At 39.0% G+C, this 24,559-nt stretch overlaps 1 protein-coding gene across 1 annotated transcript in view; it reads right to left on the bottom strand.

The window, feature by feature from the left end:
- LOC311622960 (uncharacterized protein) overlaps window positions 1-24,559 on the bottom strand; it is a 72,864-nt gene that overhangs the window by 44,545 nt on the left and 3,760 nt on the right. The window contains exons 3-5 of the mRNA XM_084884487.1: window positions 23,443-23,781; window positions 22,302-22,382; window positions 19,175-19,642 (exon numbers count right to left, since the gene is read on the bottom strand). Of these exons, the coding sequence (XP_084740613.1) occupies window positions 19,175-19,642; window positions 22,302-22,382; window positions 23,443-23,781 (888 nt within the window). The remainder of the gene's footprint in view (window positions 1-19,174; window positions 19,643-22,301; window positions 22,383-23,442; window positions 23,782-24,559) is intronic.

Genomic DNA, 24,559 nt, shown 5'->3' with positions numbered 1-24,559 from the left:
GCCAGGGCTCTCTCACTGGGCATTTGCTAGGATCACTCTGCCAACTTCCTGCCCCTGACTGGGCTGAGTTTACTGTCCTCTCTCTAAAAAGTCCTTTCTTGCTGCCAGGAAGAGTTCTAGAAATGCGTACAGGCCTGCAGTGGCTTCTGGCCTTTAAAAAAATTACTGCAAACATTATGAGATGCCCCTCCTTGTATCTTCATCTTGCACTATCCAATTGCACCTAATTCTTACAGTTTATATACCAGTAAAATTCCCTGATTATCTAGAAAAAAAAAGTTATCCAAAATAAATGAACAAACAAAGTCAAAATAGACTCAGAGATGCAAAGAGAGAACTGGTGGTTACCAGAGGCAGAAGAGAGTGGTGATGGAGATGAAGGGATTAAGAAGTACATATCAGTTAAAAGAAAAAAAAAAATCACAATTGGTAGTTAAAAAATAGTCATGTAGATGTACAGTATAGCATATATGAAAATACAGTCAATAATATTGCAATAACCATGTAAAAGCCAGGTAAGTATTGGGGGTACACTTTTTATTTTTTTAAAAATATTTTTATTGCTTTTTTACGGAGAGAAATAGAGTGGAATAGAGAGTTAGAAACATCAATGAGAGAGAGACATCGATCAGCCACCTCCTGCACACACCCCCACTGGGGATGTGCCTGCAACCAGAGTGTCTCTGTAATTCGCCACATGCCCTTGACTGGAATTGAACCTGGGATCCCTCAGTCTGAAGGCCGATGCTCTATCCACTGAGCCAAACAGGTTAGGGCTGGAGGAACACTTTTTAAAGTACATGATTGTCTAACCCGGTGGTCGGCAAACACATTAGTCAACAGAGCTGCAATTTGCTGACCACTGGTCTAACCACTATGCGGTACACCTGAAACCAGTACAAGATAATATCAAAGATAAATAGTAGTTTAAAAATAAAAAATAAAATAAACCAAAAAAGAATAAAGTGGCTCTTCATCCTAAATAAATCAATCAATAAATATATAAACAATGTTTTCTTAGCATAGATTCACAAGTGTACCAAGTTTATCCCACTTGGGAAAGGTGTTAATGGTGAACATGTTGAGTTATTTGGGAAAATCTGTATTTTCTACTCAATTTTGTTTGTGAGCTTTAAACTGCTCTAAAAAATTAAGTTCATTGAAAAATGTGTGCACCGGTCATCCTCCAAGTACTCTTTTAGGCTCATCAGGTTCAGCATTTACCAGACAGAACAGTCCACAGTATAAAACAATGAAGGTTACCTTAGAGCAAACCCTCACGGGCCAAAGGGACTTTCTGCTTTGCTTACTTTTACAACTTGTGGAAGAAAATGTTTAGTTCTTAGGAAGCCCGGGACAGTCAGCTAGACAGCTGCAGGCTGGCTTCCTGAAAAGCTTTCAAACACGTGGCAGCGTCCATTTTTTCATTCCCAGGACTGCCACGAAATTAATGCTGTTGCCATGCAAGACAGACACAGGAAAGATCTAGTCACCTTGGGTCAGCCCACTTGTTGTTCACCTGTACCAGTTGATATTCTATTTTAGTCTGTATCTTTTATGCTTTTTCAGAGCTCTCCTCACATATAACAAGGACACAAGCACTCACCTCCCCTCACCAAGTCTCTCCAGGTCAGTGGTTCTCAGCCTCAGCTACCATTGAAATCACCTTTGGTAGGGGCAGGGGTAGGGGGGTGGGAGAGAAGAATCTTTCTGGCCCCACAGCTGAGATTCTGATTGACTTAGTCTGGGCATGCGTAGTTGGCCACGCTTCCCAGGTGATTCTAATGTACAGACAGCCAAGATTGAAAGGACGGGTCTGAGAGTCCTTGAGGTGCATGCAGACTCCAAAAAAGGGTGGTTTCTATCTCATAAAAAGTTTTAAAAACACTTAGCTCTTTTTTTAAAAAAATATATTTTATTGATTTTTTACAGAGAGGAAGGGAGAGATAGAGAGCTAGAAATGTCGATGAGAGAGAAACATCGACCAGCTGCCTCCTGCACACCCCCTACTGGGGATGTGCCAGCAACCAAGGTACATGCCCTTGACCGGAATCGAACCCGGGATCTTTCAGTCCACAGACCGACGCTCTACCACTGAGCCAAACCGGTTTCGGCTAAAAACACTTAGCTCTTATCCCTCTCCTCATCCCCAGCACACACAGGGAGGTTCTAGGAAACATTATTTTAATTTATTCTCCAATTTTCATAGGTATGTACTAAGCACCTGCTAAGTGTAAGCTGGGTGCTGAGAAACTATATACACTTCCCTCAAACAACTCAATATACAAAGCGTCCTCAACCCACACATCTCTAATACAAAGCACTAAGTTATAGGGTCACTACAGTCACTATTTATGCTTGTAGTTTGGAAAGACTCTATTTGACAAGTCTTTGTCCTGGCTCAGAGGCTGTGTCAGCCAGAAAAAGGAAGGGGGGGGGGGTTGTCTCTGTAATTCACCACATGCTAGGTAGGGTCCTGGCCTCATGTAGAATGACCCAAGCTAGGCAATAACACCATGCCTGGCATATTTGTCCAGTGGCTAAAGAGGGCTCCACAGAAGTCTTCACAGGAAAAGATTCTGGCTGGAGGGATGAGAGCCAGCAGGGCTTAAGAGGTGACATTTGGGCTGAACCTTAAATATAGGCCCAGTGAAAATACAGGAGACAAGCTTTCCCCAAAGATGGGTTGAGTTTCAGAGTGAGAGTGGGCATTTAAGGAGGTTCTCTCCACTACAGTACATCTTGGAGGGGTTGCATGAAGCAGGCAAGGGAAAAGTGGTGAGGAGCTTACGTAGGGGTGTAGAACTCAATCAGAGAAGGGGCCAAAATCTAAAATCCAGCCTAAATCGCGGGCCGAATGGTTTACTGAACAGTCATAAACTGACAATGTCATAAACTGACAGCGGAGTGCAGTGATGACAGCGCAGTGCAGGCCACATTGCAAGGCCTGGCGGGCTGGATTTGGCCCGCGGGCCTTGTGTTTGACACATGTGGAGGGTATTTCACACACTGGGAAGCAGTGGGGGGATTTTCAGCTAACATGGAACACAATCAGATCTTGTTTTTTTTTATTTTTTAAAATATATTTTATTGATTTCAGAAGGGGGGAGGGAGAGGGACAGAGAGAGAAAAATCAATGATGAAAATCATTGATCAGCTGCCTCCTGCATGCCCTACACTGGGGATCGAGCTCACAACTCAGGCTTGTGCCCTGACCAGGAATAGAACAGTGACCTCCTGCTTCATAGGTCAACGCTCAACCAGCGAGCCACACCATCAGGACAATCATGATTTTTCTTAAATTACTAATACACTGGAGGTTAGGGGGACAGAGGGCTCAGGGGAGATTGAGAAATGATACCAATAGCCACCACACTCTGAAGTCAGAGCTCCAACAGCCCTAAGGGAACTTTAATTAGATTCCCAGGTGTTCTAAGTCCCACATACACCATGCTGACATCTAGTAGTCAAGGCCGATAAGGCACCACCTTACATTTTATCACTACCATTACCTTTTCTCTGGATGAAGCCATGACTTTTTTCTATTGCCTCAGAAAAACTGATGTAATCAAGAGTCAAAGAGACATTCCTGGGAGGATGTGTATCTCCAGACCACTCAAAGCGGTCCAAAGCCTTTGATTAGGGGGAGAGCACAAGACAAATTATCTCTTTACTTCCAGATAGCACGTTAACAAATGAAAGTATAATTTGGTGGTACAAAGAATGTTTAACCCTTTACAGGGAAAGTGTTTTGTTTCCAAAGAGTGGGACCCTTCTCAAACATGTGTTCATAAGGCCCTTTGCATCCAGCCCCTGTGAGAGAAAGTGCCCATGTCTCCAGCTAATCTCTTTCCAAACCTCCTCACTCATTTTGCTACAACCACACCAGCTTGTTTGCTTGCTTGCTTATTTATTTATTTAAAAGAATAGTTCATTGATTTTTAGAGAGAGAGGGAGAAGAAAGAAAATATCAATGTGCAACATACATCAGCTGCCTCCTGCATGTTGTCTTGAATTTAAGAGAAAAACACTGTAGTTGGAAAAAAAAAAAAAGTATAAACCATATTAATCTCATCCTATTTGGGAAACCAAGTAGACAATGCTTAACAATATTATTTGCCCATATAACCTTTATTCAGAGGTGCTATTAATTTTCTAGAGTTTTTTGCAGCTATGTGTCAAAAATGTTGCCTTCAAAGACAAGCATCCTGCCTTCCTAAGCCACTATGGTGTGTGTAGCATTGAACCTCAACTGTGAATTATTTTAGAATTAATTAAAGTTGAAATTACTACCCAGTCTTGTGAACTATTCATGTCAAAATATGAAGGGGGAAAAAATGTTTCTGGTGTCTAAAAATATCCTTACCTTTTTTGTTAACTCTCTTGGCAAAACCAAAAATTTAATTCATTTGTGGAAAAGGAACAGCACTGTAATTGATGATTTTAAAAAAATTCATCCTTCTAAAATCATTTTAGTAAACAAGTGGTTTGGGGACAATTTAGAATTCCGGTTGAGACTAGTAACACTCTCAAACAGCACTATTATATTTGCACACTTACTTTTCTAAGGCAGAGGCCATTGTCTCTAACCTCCCTCTTTATTTGCCCTTTTATTTATCTCTGCTCTGTATCATCCTAAGAGTTAGTTCAGAACCCCTGATGGTTGTCCATCTGAAGTAGCATACATGTGTTAAATCACAAGACCATTGATTTTCTTTACCTATTTACTTGCTCCACTCACCATCCTAGCTTCTCCTTTTAAAAGCCCATCCTGGTACAAAGGAAAGCACTTAAAACCACATATTTTCAAAGCCATGAAAAAACAGATCTAGTGGTGAAAACACACTGATTTTATTTCCCCATGAAGGAAATAAAAATCTGTGTTCTTCCATGACTTGAAACCTTTGGGGAAACTTAAGAAATTAATGTTTTGATTGCAAGATTGAAAAAAAAGAGCTAATCATGAAATGCTTCCAAGTGAAGTAATTTAGGTACCAAATCGAATTTTCTGGTTTTAAGTCCTATTCCCCTCTTTGTGACAGCTTTAGTGACCAAGGTATTAGTTCATTTCATGTGTACCCAATGAGAATTCTTGATGGATACAGAATTCCTAGGGTCTAAACAGAATATACAATTCTAAAGTATTCAGTTCATATTTAAGAGAGGACTCTGCTATGACCATAAAGATTGAGCCAATTTTAGTATAAAAAAATAAGACTAATTACCAATGAGGTTGACTATACAGTTTGAGCTAAAGACACTCTAACCAACATTACAAGACAGATTGAAACACCATGAGATATGGACAGAAAAATCATCCTAGAGCTTAAAAGGACTGACATGGTGAGATCTGGTCATTGCAGTCTGCAGTCAAGGGCCTAAAGCCTTGGAGAACTGCTAGGTCTTACTGCACACTGTAGAGATTATTCTCAAAGCAAAGGTTCCCTTGTGGTTGGTAGCGCACTGAAGTTTCATTTTGTGAAGTTCCGGTCACAGGTTCTTTGCTACAAAAAGAATAACATAAGTAAGTGAAAATCAGATAATTTTTAAATAATGAGCAGCATTGTTTTTCTATTTGCAATAACAGAGCCCCATTCATCCAACATATTACATGACTTGGAGATTCCAGAGTTGTAAATATTAAGTTGTGGGAAAGTTTGTTTAATAAGAAAAGTTGGGAAAAAATCTAAGATATATTCAGATTATTCTCCTTCAAGAGATCCATGTACTAGAATACATAAATGGAAAATCTAAGACAGGCCCACCTGGTGTTCAGTGTTTGAGTGTTGACCTATGAACCAGAAGGTTATGGTTTGATTCCAGGTCAGGGCACATGCCAGGCTGCAGGCTCAATCCCCAGTGTGGGCTATGCAAGAGGCAGCCAATCTATGATTATCTTTCATCATTGATGTTTCTTTCTCTCTGCATCTCATTTCCTTTCTGAAATCAATATATATATATATATATATATATATATATATATATATATATGTGTGTGTGTGTGTGTGTGTGTGTGTGTGTGTGTGTGTGTGTATTTTTTTTTTAATATTTTACAGAGAGGAAGGGAGATAGTTAGAAACATCGATGAGCGATCAGCTGCCTCCTGTACACCCCCTACTGGGGATGTACCCACAACCAAGGTGCATGCCCTTGACTGGAATCGAACCTGGGACCCTTCAGTCTGCAGGCTGATGCTCTATCCACTGAGCAAAACCTATTTCAGATATATATATAACAGTTATTAGACATCAAATGGAAGTACTAAATCAAGATGTACATTCACAAAGGTGGCTGTGAGATAATATCTATTCCACAGGTGTCACCATTTTAGCTAGTGTTTCTCCAACTGTGGATTATGCTCTTTAAAATAGTTATTAAATACAGGAAGTGGTCTACTTCTTTTATTTAAGATAAACAGAGAATACAAAACAGCAGAGTGCATTGATGTAGTGAAATAGTGTTTCATGTAAGTGTGTACTGGATCATGGTACCAAAAATCTTATTGTGTATTTATGGTCAGAATGTGAAAGCCTAAGTAGATGACTTTCATACACTCACACACCAAATGTATAAAAAGGTTATGTGTAAAGTTTTGATATAGCTGCTGTTTTCAAATTTGTACACAGTGATGGTTTTTATTCCCAGAAATGATATGAAATGTAAAGACTTCACTCAACTCAGATCCTTAAAAGAACCAGGTATACATGTGAGAACCACTTTAGGTTTCAACAGCTCAAAATGAGTCAGCGTGAAATAGCTGCCCCAAATGTGTCATCATAAATGCTCTCTTTTTTTCCCCCTTTCCTTTTAATATTTTACAATATTTTCTACAATAAATATTTTCCTTTATAATTAACTGATAAGAGGTGGATATAAAGAAAAAGTTGACAGTGGAAAGACAGAAATCATGCTTTTATGCCTGTAAGGAGTATTTTTTTTTTCCGTCCATTGTTGGAAGAAGATAGTCAAATCTTCTACATTATGGGTTCTGGACTACAAAAGACCTAAGATTGAGTCTTTCACCTGCTGTGTAGTATTAACCCGTTTTCCAATCTCCTAGTGTGAATGTCACAGGTTCAGTGGTTTCATATCATTACAGATGTTCTTTCAAATGGCCACAGATGGTGGGTGAAAGTAAAGGAGATTTAAACTTTAACTTAACAATAGGTTGGATTTATAAAAATTGTACATCAAATGCCTGAGGCCTGATATGCAATGTACAGAAGCAGAGCATGCTGGGTGTGGAACGACAGGGAATGGGGAACTATACTTTTGCTCTGCTTCAGCCTGAAGATCTTTGCCAGCGGCCTCCTACTCCATCAGGCTCACTCACACAGCCCACTACCCTGGTCTACACTCCCCATGCTATTTGCCTGGGAGCACTAAAGGCACCCTGTTGATATGCTTATATGTTGTGTCTGTTGTGTTCATCTCTTTGGACTAGAATAGGCTTTCAGTAAACACCAAATAAAATCAAGAAGATTTCACCTCATCCAAACGTAATTTCATCAAACACTATTGTGATTTAGTTCTCTTGCCCTGAGAGCTTAGGATTGGGGTGGGGGGTGGGGGGTCTATTTCTGTAGTAGTTTCACAGAAATATACAAAGCAAAAAATATCACTGGAAGGTATGGACAGCAATGGAGGAACTCAATGAACTAGAATTTTTAGGATCCAGGGTGTAAATTGGAGAGTTCAGGAGAAAGGGGAGAGGAACAGAGATAATTTTTTCTTTATTTTTGTTAGAGTAGGAACATCAAAAACCATTGAGACAAAGCTTTCAAGCTTACCTTATATGTAACACCTTTCTTTTCCCACATAAATATTCTAAATTGGGAAGGAGTTGGAAAAAAATAAAAAATAAAACATGTCAGCCAAAGAATTCATGAGACCTTTCCAAAACATGTACATTATTTCTTGCTATGACTTTGTTTTTCAAATCCCTATCTGAAGTTATGTTGGGATTTTCTTATTGATTTTAAAGATAAAGGGAGAAAGAAAGAGAGAGAAGTTGGTTTGAGAGAGAAAAATCAATAGGTTGCTTCCCAAACATGCCCTGACCAGAAATAGAACCTGAAACCTATGTATGTGCCCTGACCAGGAATTGAAACCAAAACCCGCCGAAACCGGTTTGGCTCAGTGGATAGAGCGTCGGCCTGAAGACTGAAAGGTCCTAGTTTCGATTCTGGTCAGGGGCATGTACCTTGGTTGCAGGCATGTCCCCAATAGGGGGCGTGCAAGAGGCAGCTGATCAATGTTTCTCTCTCATCGATGTTCCTAACTTTCTATCCCTCTCTCTTCCTCTCTGTGAAAAATCAATAAAATATATTTTTAAAAAATAATAATAATTAAATAAAATATGTTTTTAAAAAAGTGGATGGTTGTGGTTTTTTCATGGAGGCTGGCATGGCTATAGTTTTTGAAACCCGTTGGTCTAGCCTTGGCCTGAAATTTGTTTCCCCTTCAATGTCTCATTTGCCTCTTCATTAAGTGGGTGTTTTTTTCACTGGAACAAAAATGGAGTCTTGAGGGGAAAGGAGAAGGAAGAGTGAACAAATCTGCTTAGTACAGTGGTTTGTTGCCTTCCAAATCCTAACTCCACCCAACAAACTCTTATTTCTTAGTGTTTTATTTCTCCAATGGAGAACTTAAATTTCACATTTTCTTTTCAGGCCAATATTTTTAAGAAACAAAAGGAACAAAGTTATGAAACAGGGAAGTTATGTGAAGTCAAAAGTACATGGTGTGTGAAGCTCCTTGGACCCAGGTAGTTTGGCTATCTCACTTTGTTCCCTCACTTTGTTCCCTCAGGCACAATGGTCAAACGACTTACTTTTGGTAAGTATGGCAGCCAAAATGATGAGCAATATCATGGCAGCAATGCCGAGTCCAATGTACAACTTACTGGTGTTCCTCTGTGTCTTTTGCTAAGGAAATACCAGCAGATTGAAAAAGCATCTTGTTAGAATTATGGGCAGAAAACATTTCTTAAAATAACATACTCAGACACATCTATCTTTATTGGCTCTTGTCTTCTTCTAGCATGAAAGGCATAACCAAATGATCTCCTGAGGTTATAACCATGATGAAATTCTCAGATAATTTGAAATTCAATATGCATTTGGAGATGTGGAAATATTTTATATATGCTTCTGTGAGATTTCTGTGGGTGTATGTGTTTGTCAAAGCTCAAAGTGTACAGTTCAAAGGGTGCTCTTTATTATATGTAAATTTCATACTGGGGGTTTTTCCCAAAAATTCAATAAGATAGATCCCCTTATATTAAAGAAAACAAGTTTTGTTCATATATAAGTTCACTTATTGATGCTATCTGAATGTGCTCAATTATTGAATTTGGTCTTTGATGCAGTCCTTATATTTTTAAACATAATCCAAAATTCTATCTATCTCATTATAAATGGGCCTAAGAGCAGCTGCTCCCAGATATAATCCTGATTAACAATGAACTTAAAATGTGCAATTAGGTGGAAATGCAAATTTTCTTAAATCTCTTTTTTGTAAGTATCCCCCTCCTAGAATAAGCTTAAAACATGCCAGGCATCATGCCAGGCCCCTTTTCATAGCTTATCTCTAATACTAAAAAGATCCAACAGGGTAGATATTTTAACAGAAAGCAAGTGGAAGATCAGTGAGAAGGATTTAGCCCCTTGCTACACAAAAGTTTAATCTCTGGAGTCCACATCCTAACTCTTTTACTTAGTCACTTACTCAATGGGACCCTCAAAAATCATTTAGCTTCTCTGGATCTGTGTTTCTGTGCCTATTTGATTTAATAGGGCCTTTGGCCCTGGCTGGTGGCCCAGTTGGTTAGAGCATTGTCCTGATACACCAAGGTTGTGGGTTCAGTTCCCAGTCAGGGCATATACGAGAAGCAAACAATAAATGTATAAATGAGTAGAACAACAGATTGATATTTCTCTCTGTGTGTGTCTTGCTAGAGTATCAATTGAGATTTCTTTTCTGAAAGGTACTACTTTAAAAAAAAAAAAAAAGAAAAAGAAGAAAGAAAAGAAAAACACCCATTCTTACAGAAATAATATTTAGCACTTCACTGGGACACTACTGTTCAAAAGGTAAAATAATTCCCAAACACAACACAGAAACCCAGGATGTTTTTAAGCATCTATAGATGAAGAACTGTGCATATGTGAGGACTCTGAAAGAAGACAGAAAGAGTGAGTTGGGGCCTTTGGCAATACTGAGAGCTGCCAGCAAAACTCCAAGGAAGAAGCCCAAGTGGTGTTGTTTTTTTCTTGGATACTCTATTTGAATTATTGTTCAGTCAGTTAACACAAGAGACATTCTTAATAGCAATATGCAGGTGAGCTTAATAAAGTACTTAATCCCTTACTATTGAGGATTGAGGTTGTTTTATAACATTTTCATGATTATAAATAGCAGCAATGAACATACTTTCCTATATAACTTCATGTATTTGTTTAATTTTTCTCCTTAATATATGTCCTAAAAGTTTACTTATTGGGTCAAAATACATGTTGCATGTTTTCAAGATACCAGGCAGACATGCTGACATCCTCAGAAATAATGCACAAAAAGTCCATGATTCCACTACAACCTGCTATGAACCTGCATCAAAATTGCTTCTACTTGATGCTAAACAAAACTGTCCTACAGGTAGCTGAGATCAAAAACAAGGTCACCATTCAGAATGTGTGTGTTTCTAATTCAGTACAAGTGTGGCCAAATAGCAATCATTTCCATAGTGGCAGTTCTGATATTTTTGAGGTATATACAAATTCGGCCCACATCTATCAGATCAGAGTCTAAGGCATATAAATTGTTAACATTTTTCATGTTATGCCTATATGGTATTCAAACTGTCACTAAGATATACAACATAAAGTCATTTGACTCTAAATAATCCCACTTTGCATGAGCTTGAATTTCTTTTATTACAGCTAGGTTGTCATTTCTCACCATTTGGAAGGGGATTGCTCTCATACCTCAAACACTTTTGATAGCTGCTTCTAAGAGTTATTTAAATCTATAAAAGAAGGTGGTTTCTATTAGAGAGTCAAAAGAATAAGCTCCTATTTGATAATCTAGCCTAACTTATTTGCAAATGAAAGACTTTTATGAGCATCATGAAACTAGAGATGACTTATACTTATCTCAAAATCACTGTGGGAAAGAAGAATACTTTTCAAAATCACAACGTTGTTGGAGACATTAACACCTTAATAAGTCATCCTGCCCACCTGGCATGGCTCAGTAGTTGAGCATCAAACCTATGAACCAGGAGGTCACGGTTCCATTCCCAGAAAAGGCACATGCCCAGGTTGTGGGCTTGATTTCCAAGGGGGACAAGCAAGAAGCAAACATACAATGATTCTCTCATCATTGATGTTTCTAACTTTCTCTCCCTTTCCCTTTGTCTCTAAAATCAATAAAAATATATTTCAAAAATTAATAAATATAAGTCATCCTATGGGGAAGTTTAGGTAGAGGAAATCTCAGCATTGGCCTCAAATTTTCTGTATGGAAGGCATTCAGGTTGGGGAAGGGATATTGGGGGACATATGTCAAAGCAAGCACACTTTCACATACATAATTTTGTTTGGAACAGCCTCCATGCCACCACAGTGACTCAAAGCATGTTATTCCCCTAATGCTAATTGAAGTCTTCCTGGGAATGTTATGTTAACTCACTCTCCTTGAATTAGTTCATTCTTTTTTGTTCAAATTTTTGGCCAGGAGAAAGTCTGTAGTGTGAGTGTTGTGTGAATGTGTGTGAGTAAAACATCACTTAACAGGTATCACTAACAAGCTGGTCTGCCTGTAGCTATGTGAACTTTACCAATTAATCAAAGGACCCCTATTTAAGAAACATTCTTTTCTTCTTTGTCGCTTAACCTGAATCAATCTGTGGGGTACCCTTACAAAAGTAATCTCTAAATATAACTAGCTTCCAGAGAGACATACAAGTGAATATGACTAATAAAATAAGAAGGAACTTGCTTACAGTTTTATTGTATTGCCCACCACAATCTGAAGGCTGGGTCACATTGCTATTTCCATCTGTTCAACAAAAAGAAAATTTGTTAGAATTATAAAAAAAATATATTGAATTTTTGCTACTAACATGAAATATATTCACATTGCTTCCTGGCTATAAATAAAACAATGAGTAAAAAATATGGCCAAAAAATATATCAATGGCCAAATGTACAGGCATGGCGAGAATTAAACCAAATTACTAGCATTTATTAATCTGTTCTGTATGGTGTGATTCTTAACAGTTTTGTCCTAGACAGTTTTTCCTTCTTTATGGGCCCAAAATTGCATTATATATAAAGTTTTACCTATAATTTTAGCAACACAGAGGCCATTCTTGGAATCAGGTTAAAAGTGCCACCTGTATGTATTGTGGACATCTATGTAATAGTCACAGTTGTTATTGTATCTATCACTTATTCCCATATACCTATGTCCCATCTCATTTAATCCTCTTCATCTCTTTTAATGCTCACAAGGATTCCACATGATCAGTGATGTTCCATCCATTTTAGAAATGATGAAAACAGATTCCAAGAGGGTAAGACATTTGTTTCAGTCACATAGCAGATTAGAGGGGCTAGTGTGAGCACTCATGTCACAACATGTGCTGTTAACTACATGTCATGTCAATGACTTTCAAATTTTGAATGCAGGTATTCAGGGAATAAAATTAAGTTACCTGTTGGGCAAGAAGAGTTCAACAATGAGCTAGTCGTACTTGTTTCCTGTGGTGTGAGAGGCTGGGTTCCTGTTGTCTGCACTGCAGAAGATGAAGTGGTTTCTGAAATAAAAAGGACGAAAGAGCTCTGTTCTATTTGTAGAGAAAAATCTCCAGCCCCAACAAAAATAGGCAACAAACCTAAAATTGGGAATTACCTTCAACTCTTTCTTAGAAATTTATTCAAAGATAACATTGAGGCGTTGCACTTCTATCTAGGTATTTTATTATCAGGAGTAAATCTGATATAGATAATGTTTTAGATAGATAGTTATCTATAGATAGAATTATTTCACACTTTTCATACTCTTTAGATCTCTCTAAATACTTAATGCCTATGACAGTGTGTCTTATGTAAGATACCAAATTATGCTTTTATCCACACAAAGGACATTTTCATGTTCATAAAACAAGGCCTGCGGCTTTACACTAGTCTCTTGTCCCATCTTCACAATAAACCCAATTTAGATTTTCTGACATTATTCAAGTTTCCATCCACACATCTTTTCATGGAGACCCACATATGTGCCAGCATGGAATACATCATCACAATATTTAACTCTTGAAGTCTCTTCAAGGTGACCACATTGCCCAGTCTCTCAACTTGGTAATGATTCACAGCCCTCTAAGTCAGACTCCTGGTAAACTGTGACCAGCTCCTTCTGCAGTTGCATTCTGCTCACTCATTTTGTATGACTGATGTCCTGTGTTATCTGACTCATCTTCCATTTCTCACCAAAAACCTTCACTAAGAATTCTCAACCACACCACTATGCATCACTTGCCTCCTTATAAAATCATATATTCCCTCCCAGAGAGCACCACAGAACTTAGAGCAAATTAGTGGAATGGGCTGGGCAAGAATTCTCAAACCTGGGCTTTCCTTTTGCCTTTCATCAGTCTTCCTGTTTCCTCTTTCCCACCACCGCCTTCACATTTCTACATCACCCTTCCTTATCTTCTGAACCCATTTCATATTTTCCTCCAATACTGAACCCTATAACAGGATGTGACTCTCTTTAGGAACAAAGAACAGGACAGTACAAGAAAGTCAGATGATCAATCTAACCAATATAGGTCTCTGCAAAAAGCCTCTTTTACCTTAATTTCTCCCCTGAGTTTGATTTTTTGTGGGCATCTTTCTTTGCTCCCTTTCTCCTATAATCTTACATCCAACCATTTCATGCATATTTTAGGAAACGAACATGTGCTGAGGACAGACAGGAAGTGGATGTAAAAGTAAATGTCTCTGAATTGAATTAGCTCCAGTGCTCACCTCCTTTCTGTACTGTAAAGCTCAACTCTAGACTCAAACCCCTTATGAAATTATCAGCATAAAAAGAAGGCTCAATTCAATTAATAACCAATTAATATTCCTCAGGAAGTCATACAGATCTTTTCTTCTGAATCTCTGCTTTAAATGAAGTAAAAAAAGAAAAACTTATGTATGTTCATTAAACCAAGTTCACTAATCCTCACACTTTTACAGACATACACTATGTCAAACTATATAAGTATAAAGAAGCTAAATCAATATTAAGAAAGTCAACAGATTTTCTAATATGCTCAGCTGCCTGGAACAAAGCTATTTTTCTTTTTTTTTCTTTTTTTAAATATATTTTATTGATTTTTTACAGAGAGGAAGGGAGAGGGATAGAGAGCTAGAAACATCGACCAGCTGCCTCTTGCACACCCCCTACCGGGGACGTGCCCGCAATCAACGCACATGCCCCTGACCGGAATCGAACCTGGGACCTTTCAGTCCGCAGACTGATGCTCTATCCACTGAGCCAAACCGGTTTTGGCCAAAGCTATTTTTCTAATATACTTTTATGGCTCTAAAATCTGAGTTCTAACCTGAAGCCTTCTCTTCCAAACTCAGCTCATCACCCAAATGCTTCAGATTGCTCCTGGTTTAAATATACACAAGGCTCAATGGGAGTTAAGGAAAATCAATGTTCATCAGATTTCACTGGCTAAGGGGTTGAGACATTTCTGTTACTCTTCAGAATCCAGATCACCTCAAGGAGTCAAAGAGTTTGAAAGGCTTTGAGAATCTTCACTAAGTGTTATCTTTTTATTCTTAAAAATAGAAGGTTTGAACCTGAACTTGTCCTCAGGAGGCCAACCTATTTCCCCACCCATACATCAAATTATTCTCTATTTGTATTGCATCTAAACTCTTAATTATCAGAAACTTGGAAGTGTGAAGCATGTAGCCTAAATTTTAAAATCCTAAAATCAGATATTAACTTTGTCATCAGTATAAACAGCATTTTTTTAAATTTTTATGCTGAATACTAAAGTAAAGAATGCTAGAAGCAAAACAGTCACTGAATGACATAAAAAGACAGGGTATTATATAAAGGGCTTTTTCAGTGAGGGTGTCAGATCAGGACATATTCATCCTAATATAACTTCAGGCTTCATGGTAGGAACACCAGCCAGTACTTATAACCAAAGTCCCAAATTCAAACTAATGGAGACTGAATCCTGATACAACCACTTCCTACCCATATGCCTTTCAAGAATGAAATTAAACGCTGTGCCTGGGTTTCAACAAATATTAAAGAGAATTGAATCACATCTACAATGGGTAGGGCTGTCATAAATATCAAGTAATATACTTCTAAAGAACTTATCAGATGGAAAATGGGTTAGGGGCATGGGTGAAAAAGGTCAAGGGATTTAGAAGTACAAATTGGCAGTTTCATAAATAGTCAGGGGGATGTAAAATACAGCACAAGTAATATAGTCAATTATAGTATAATAACTACATATGATGTCTCATGGATTCTCAATTTATCAGGGCAATCACTTTATTACTTATATAAATATCTAATCATGGGGTTGTACATCTAAAACTAATAAATTGTTTTTTTGGTTTTCTTTAAATATATTTTATTGATTTTTCTTACAGAAAGGAAGGGAGAGGGATAGAGAGCTAGAAACGTCGATGAGAGAGAAACATCGACCAGCTGCCTCCTGCACACCCCCTACCGGGGATGTGCCCACAACCAATGTACATGCCCTTGACCAGAATCGAACCTGGGACCTTTCAGTCCGCAGACCGACACTCTACCACTGAGCCAAACCGGTTTCGGCTAAAACTAATATATTGTATATCAACTGTAATTTAAAATAATAAGTAAATTAACGTTTATATTGAGAGAGAAAAAAACTTAGAATGAATACTGTCACACAGAATATAGGAAATGATCATCTTGATGAATCTTACCTTCCAGATGAGACTCTGACTTCACAGTGAATAAAGAATCTCCACTTCAAGTTCCTTGTGGATCTGTGCTCAACTGAGCCAAGTCCACACCAATCTCATTAGATATCAAAGAGAAATGGTCTGGGGGCTTGGGGACTAATAATTATTCCCCTGGAGAATCTGATTTAAAAGAAACTATGGGTTCTCTTCACTCTGGAAATACTTAGCTTTACAAAGAAAACAAGAAATCTGGAATGAGGACTGTCAGCTACTATGAAGCTCACATTTCTAACCCAGGGAAGAACATTAATCCTAGATTATACTTCCACCTAATGATAATAGCCTGGGTGGTCTACCTCCTCTCATTGTATGGCCTCTGGGCTCAAAAACACATCACTTTCTTTCTTGGGCTATTCTGCAGATGAACTGGTGCTATAGCAGAGGAGGAGACCCTAGGTGATCTTGGAACTCTGGTGAGCTCAGGTCCAGCTAGAAATCCACATGAAAGCAAGTATAAATCCAGAAGAAAAAAACAAGAGCTTTATGCTGGGCATGAACTCAACAAAACCAATGAGAGACTATGTCCACCTCCAGAATTGGGCACTCATCTCCCCTGAGCTCAGAGTTCCTGTCCTTGCTCAAATACACTCTGACAGAGGAAGGCTTGAAGTCACACTGAAAAAAAGAAATCAGCTATATGAGAAAGTGTATTTCCCAGGGGTTTCACAGGTGAAAAGGGAAACCTGTAATTTACACTGAAGCACTCTGAAGACCATGCATATCAGATGTATCTTCATAAACATGCGTGAGGTGGGGAAAATGTCTAGAACATGAGGATAGACTCTCATTAGCCTATCTCTACTTCCTAGCATAATCTAGACTTTCCTCATAAACCTGTGCTCCATTAGGCCAAATCCTCACCATCTGCATTAGAAGTCCAAGATGTCTGAGATTTGGGGTAATAAAAAAATCCCTTTGAGAATCTCATTTGTTTAAAAAAAAAAAAAAAAAAAAAAAGGTTCCCTCACTCTAAAACTACTTATAGGTTTTTTTTTTAAAAGTGCATATATATGGAACAGACATTCAAAGATATTGTGAGGCCCATATTTAGAAACTAAGAAAGAATTCATACCTTAGATTGTAACTCTGCCTTAACACATGCCTTGGTAATCTACATCCTCTCATTAGAAGGCCAAGGGCTGGCTCTAGCCAGTTTGACTCAGAGAATAAAGTGTCAGCCTGCAGAGTGAAGGGTCCCAGGTTCAATTCTGGTCAAGGGCCCACCGCCAGGTTTTGTGCTCTATCCCCAATAGGAGGTGTATAGGAGGCAGCCAACCAATAATTCTCTCTCAACATTGATTTTCTATCTCTCTCTCCCTCTCCCTTCCTCTCTGAAATCAATAAAAATATAAAATAAAATAAAATAAAATAAAATAAAAACAAGGGCTGAAAAACATATCAGTTTATCTGTCTTGAATTTCTGCCACCCGCCTGCTGGCTTTGTGGAGATAAAACTAGTGGTGGGCTTTGTAGAAGCAGACATGGAGACCATAGGTGATGTTGGGCCTATGGTGATCTTAGGTGGAGCTAGAAATCATCATGAAAGCAAGCATTAATCAAGCAGCAGAGAATGAGAGCTTTGTGCTGGGCCTGCACACACACACAAACATCCAATGAGAGACTGTCCCCTACAGAATTGGGCACTAATGTCCCCTGAGCTCAGAGTCTCTATCCTTAGTCTACTAGAATCTGACAGGGCTGGGATTGAGGACCAGCTTTCAAAGCAGAAACAGGTGCATTGAAAAGTATAGATTCTAGGAGATTCAGATGTGAAAAAGGTTACTCAGATCATGCACTGAAGCACTTGGAAGACACCAGCCATGTGTATCAGATTTACATATCCTTCTACACATTGGTGAGATGGTGAAAGTGTCTAAGGCCAGGACATGACTTTGTCCTCTCTCTGGTGAATGTCTAAGATTTAAATAGTAGTTTCAGGCCCAGAATGTTTACTCAATAAATAGCATTCATTTCAGTAGTCCTGAGGATACCCTCCCAGTAGTCCTGCACCCTAAATTAACTCACACCACAAGTATATGCTAGATCACAGGGACCACTTATACATTATACACTTGGTTGAAAGGTGAATTAAACCACCAATAATTCCTTTCCAACTAAGAGATGAAAAAGGTAATAACTTGGGCTCTTTCCATGACAGAGCAGATCTAGGATTTCAAAGCAGTTACAGAAGGCCTCAGAGCTACCCAGAGAGAGAGAGGTAGCAGTGGAATTAAGCACAAATACAGTGCCTGGCAGAAAAGGCCATCAATTAATGCCTGATCAACAATGTGTACTTTTTTTCTCACCAGGCACCTCTGCATCCCACGAGAAGTTTCCTTGAATCTCTACTAACTAGAAAAACAAGAACCTTTGCAGAGGAGGCCAATGGTGAGATAAAAGCTCTTCTTTGGAGAGATACAGTTTAATTTGGAATCAAGCCAATTTTTGCCATGAAGTGAAAAAAACATAAATCAACAAATATTTGTCACATCTATTACATGCAAGGCATTAATCTAAAGCACAGGTCAGCAAACCTTCTGTAAATGGCCAGAGGCAAGTGTTAGGGCTTGGAGGCTATAGTCTCAGTAGCTATTGTTCAACTCTATCGATGTGAAAGCAGCCAAAGACCTGATGGTACAATGATTAGAAATGATTCTTTCAATAAAATATTATAGGTAAAACTAATGGTGGGCTTGTTATCCTTATATGAAGGGTCCAACTTCAAAGAGAACTAAAGGGCAGCTTTGGTGGTATAGTGGTGAGTATAGCTGCCTTCCAAAGAGAACTAAAGGAAAAACACTCAGATTTCTCTTCTTCTCTGGAATAACCTAAATTTTACTCGTAAACCAACACCAAGTGGACCAAATACATATCATTAGTTGTCCAATATCACCAGTCTTGGGCTTTTTGGCTAATGAAGAAATCCTTTGAGAATCCAATTTTTTTAAAATGGGTCCCCTCACTCTGAAGATACCTATTAGATGCATGTAATATGGGACAAGGTTTCACAGGTCACATGAGGCCCTATGGAGCCCAGGGAAAAGCCTTTAGCATAGATGGCAACTCCACCTTAACACATACTCTGGTGGTCTTCATCTACTCAGTAGAAAGCTTGTAGCCTCAGAAACACATAAGTTTACCTGTCTGAAGGTTCCGTGTGGGTGCTGGAGTTGTAGGAGCATAGGTTGAGACCTTAGGTGGTGTTGGAACACTGGTGACCTTAGGCGGAGTTGGAACACTGGTGACCTTAGGCGGAGTTGGAACACTGGTGACCTTAGGTGGTGTTGGAACACTGGTGACCTTAGGTGGTGTTGGGACACTGGTGACCTTAGGTGGAGTTGGAACACTGGTGACCTTAGGTGGTGTTGGAACACTGGTGACCTTAGGTGATGTTGGAACACTGGTGACCTTAGGTGGAGTTGGAACACTGATGACCTTAGGTGGTGTTGGAACACTGATGACCTTAGGTGGTGTTGGAACACTGGTGACCTTAGGTGGTGTTGGAACACTGGTGACCTTAGGTGATGTTGGAACACTGGTGACCTTAGGTGGTGTTGGAACACTGGTGACCTTAGGCGGAGTTGGAACACTGGTGACCTTAGATGGCGCTAGAAATCAACATAAAAGCAAGGATTAATCAAGCAGCAGGGAACAAGAGCTTTGTGCTGTGCCTTTATATCAATTAAACCAATGAGAGACTGTCCCCAGGCATAACTGGGCACCAACCTCTCCTGAACTCAGAGTCCTTATCCTTTCTCAATTAAAATCTGAAAACCATCTGGCCAAAGGAAAACATGCACTCCAGGACAATCAAAGATGAAAATGGTTATCCAGAATTAAAACTGAATTATTGTGAAAAGATCATCCATGCATATCAGATAAACATCTGTGAGGTACAGAAAATACCTAGAGTCTGGACCTGTCTTAGTCTTCTCAGTGGTGAATGACTAAGACTTAGTTAAACAGCAGCTCCGAGATCCAAAATGTTTACCAAATAAGTAGCATTAAATTCAGGTATTTGAGGGTACCCTCTCAAGTGGCCTGCACCACAGATGAGGATTAACTTAGACCCACCAGCAGATGCAAGATCATGGGAAGGATTTATATAATATACATTTGGGTGAAGGTGAACTAGACCACAGGTAATATCTTTGACTCTTTGCAGAGTTAGAGGTGGTGTAAGATTTCAACTCACTTACAGAAGGTCTCCAACTGCTCAGAGAAAGAGCTGAAGCTAGAATTAAGCCTAAACAACAATGCATGGCTCAAAAGCAGAAGCAAATCAATGAAAGCCTGATTCAAGAATGTGGCCCTGCCCTAGCCTTTTTTGCTCAGTGGTTAGAGTGTTGGCTTGCGGACAGAAGGGCCCCGTGTTCGATTCTGGTCAAGGATACAGGACTGGGTTGCAGGCTGGAACCCTAGTGGGGTGTGTGCAGGAGGCAGCCAATCAATGATTCTCTTTCATCATTGATGTTTCTACCTCTCTATCCATCTCCCTTCCTCTCTAAAATCAATATAAAAAATATATTTTAAATTTTTATTTAAAATATGTGGCACTTTTTCTCACCAAACATCTTATTTTTCTTTTACAATAAGCTTTATTTTTAAAATATATATATTTTTTATTGATTTCAGAAACTAAGGGAGAACAAAAGAGGCATAGAAACATCAATGATGAGAGAGAACCATTGATCAGCTGCCTCCAGCAGGCCCCACATTGGAGATCGAGCCAGTAACCTGGGCATGTGTCCTGACCAGAATCAAACTATTACCTCCTAATTCATAGGGCAATGCTCAACCACTGAGCGATACTGGGTCAGATACAAGATTTCTTAAATCTAACTCTACTGACTATAAAAGAGGAGTCCATTTATTTGAAAGCTCTTCTTTGGAGAGATCTAGTTTAATTTGGAATTGAGCTAATTTTTGCTTTGAAGAAGAAAAACTGTTTTTCAACAAATATTTGTGTCTATTGCATGGAAGAGATTAATCTAAAGAAGAGGTCAGCAAACTTTTGTGAGAGCCAGAGAATAAATGCTTAGGTTCTGGTGGCTGGATAATCTCAGAGGCAGTTGCTCAACTATATCAGTGTAAAGGTTTCTATAGAAAAGATAATTGGATATGATTGTTCCAATAAAACTTTATTTATGAAGCAGTTGGTGGGCCTAATTTGAATCTAATATGGCTTTGGACTAGTGTTTGCTGACCCTGCTCTAAGGTATAGTCAGAGGCTTTTAGGAAGAAAAAAATCCAATTTTCTTCCTTCAATTTAAATATAAACTGGAGGAGAAAGCAAGCATGCAAAAACAGCTTTTAAAGAAACATAAGGAATAATAAATAGGAGAAAAACTAACCAGTTTTTCTAATAAACTTGTTTACTTCAATGCTTACACAATGTATATGCAACAAGATTGAAAGGACAACTATTAATGTTGGTGCTGTACCTACTTGATAGCACCCTATAAAGTAAGACTGAATCATACCTACAGTGCATAGGGTTGTCATAAGAATTCAGTGATATAATATTTGCAAAGTATTTAGCATGGTTCCTGACATAGGAGACAGAGCGAATATTAACTTCACTGCAATCTTATTCTCAGGTAGAGGGTCTAACTTCAGAGTGAAGTAAAGGGTCCTTATTCAGAACTCCTTGGGAGAACTGAATGCCATTAACTTGACCATTTTTCTCTGTCATTTCCTGTATTTTCCTCTTAAACCTGTGCTCATTGGGCAAAATCCACTCCATCCTCATTAGATATCAAAAATCAGTGGTCTGGTGGGTTTGGGCTAATAATGAATGCCTTTGAGAATCTGACCAGAAAAAAAAATCCAATGGGCCTAAAAGCATGGAACAGACTAGAAAATCTCAGAAGGAAGTTGGGAGTGAGTGGGTAGATGTGAAGAAATCAACTAAAGAACTTGTATGTGTATAAGCATAATCCAAAGACACAGACAATAGTGTGGTAAAGGCATAGGGTGGGGAGGGGACCGGGTACAGTCCAGAAGGGGGCTGTGGGGAACAAAACGGAATATCTATGACACTTTCAACAATAAATACTTTAGAAAAAAAAACAGTGAGTCTCCGTATTCTCTAAATACTTATAGTTACAAAAACTGGCTATGAGATTAGGGTTCACAGACCCTATGAAACACTTGCTTGGAGCCACCTAAGGACCTTTACCTTGAATTGGACATTTTAACACATGCCCTGGGTAGTTTCCATCCTCTTACTAGAAGGCCTCTGGCCTCAGAAACAAATGGCTTTACCTGTCTTGAGGTTCTTCATGGTCGCTGGAGTTGTAGGAGCAGAAGTAAGGACCTTAGGTGGTGCTGGAACCGTGGTTGGAGCTAGAAATCAACATGAAAGTAAGGATTAATCAAGCAGCAGGGAACAAAAGCTTTGTGCTAGGCCTCCAACTGCCCCATGTTAGCCTGCTCACCCCCAACTTCCCTCCGCCTCCTGGCCTGTTCGCCCCTAACCATCTCTGCCTTGGCCCCACCACCATGGCTTTGTCCAGAACATCCAGAAGGTCTTCTGGAAGGTTTCCCAGTCTAATTAGCATATTATCATTTTATTAGTATAGATTGTCTACTTTATACATTTGAAAATTTCCATGTTAGGTTTAAAATGTTAAGTTCATTTTATAAATTTTCAATGACATCATCTCAGAGGAAAAGTGCAGTTGTTTACATTTAATTACCGTATTTTTCGGACCATAAGACGCACTTTTTTTCCCCCAGAAGTGCGGGGGGAAAAGTCCCTGCGTCTTATGGTCCAAATATAGCCTACACATATACTGTAAAAAAAAAAAGTTTTTTTACTTGCCCGGCTCTGTGTGGTCTCTGTGTGCTTGCCTGGCTCTAAAATGGTTCTAAATGCTGCTGTTTACTTTACAGGGTTGATTACATGTGTTTATGACTGTGATGTTGGGTTTTAATGCACATAAAATATTTTAGGACACTATTTGTTTCAGAATCTTTTTTTCTTCATTTCCCTTCTCTAAAAACTGGTGCGTCTTATGGTCCGGTGCGTCTTATGGTCCGAAAAATACGGCAGTTTGAGAAAAATATTCACCTCATCTCCCTATGGAGCCATGAATACCTCTTCATGAGCTAAACAGTATTTTTGAAGCACTGCTTTAAGAGATAGTCTGCAGACTGGGAAGGCCCTCTAGTCTCCATTCTTTTTTTCTAATCTCCATTCTTGACTAGATTCTTTTAACACTTCATTCTACAAAGTAAGTAATTCTGTTTTACCAAAGTTATTAAAAAAAACACACACACACAAAAAAAACAACACAGGATTGTCAAAACCTCCTCTCTCTTTCTTAAAGAAAGAGGATATCATTTCCAAACAGTAAACATCTCAGTTCATGCACATGAAGTGATCACAGAAAGACAAACTCACCTGGCTTTATCTTTAAAAATATATTCTTTTTATAATCATTAAACCATCCGCTGAACTCAATACGGCAACAATAGATGCCAGTGTCAGACAAGGCTGCATTCTCTATGGTTAAAGACAAATTCCCTCTGGAAATGATTCCATTCATCTTATAACGCTTGTCCTTCATAAAGGTGACACGGTAGCCATCAGTCCATGCAACTGAATCTGAGCATTTGTAAAAAGGGCATGATCCTCGGCCCCAGCACATGGGTGCAATTTCATGAGCTGTAGAGTAGCTACAGGGTAGCGTGACAGTCTGTCCCACCACTCCAGTCATGTGTGTCTGAGAAACTACAACATCTGCAAATAAAAACAAAACTGAGGTCTCAATATTTGAATTTTACATTTACACCCACTTACTTCTCTTGATATGGTTTATTTTGTTTGTAATCATGTGACTTTAATCTTAAATATAAAAATGTTTTTATGTTTTACTGTTTACATCTTTATCAGCATTTTGGTTTATTAATAGTTATAAATAGCACTCAATTTAATTTTTTTGTTTGTTAATTCTCCCTCAAGGATATATTTCTATTGATTTTTAGAGAGTGGAAGGAATGGTGAGAGACAAAGGGAGAGAAACATCATTGTGAGAGACATATTGACTGGTTGCCTCCTGCAGGAGACCTGATCAGGACTGGGATCGAGCCTGCACCCAAAGTACATGCCCTTGACCAAATTTGAATCTGGGACCTTTCAGTCCATGTGCTGATGCTCTATCCATTGACCCAAACTGGCTAGGGCTAACCTTATTTATTTATTTAGGACTAGAGGCCCTGTGCATGAAATTCATGCATGGGGGTAGTTCCCTCAGCCCACCCTGCATCCCCTCCAATCCAGGACCCCTCAAGGAATGTCTGACTGCCAGTGTAGGCCCAGTACAGGATCGGGCCTAAACCAGCAGTGGGATATCCCTCTCCCAATCTGGGACCACTGGCTCCTAACTGCTCACGTGCCTGCCTGCCTGATTGCCCCTTACTCCTCTGTCTGCCTGGATAATTATCCCTAACCACTTCTGCCTGCTGGCCTGATCACCCCTAACTGCTCTTCCATGCTGGCCTGATTGCCCCTAATCACC

Source organism: Pipistrellus hanaki, assembly GCF_964339955.1.
Source record: "Pipistrellus hanaki genome assembly, chromosome: 5".
Taxonomy (NCBI): Eukaryota; Metazoa; Chordata; class Mammalia; order Chiroptera; family Vespertilionidae; genus Pipistrellus; species Pipistrellus hanaki.
This window is presented reverse-complemented; position numbering and strand designations above follow the sequence as displayed.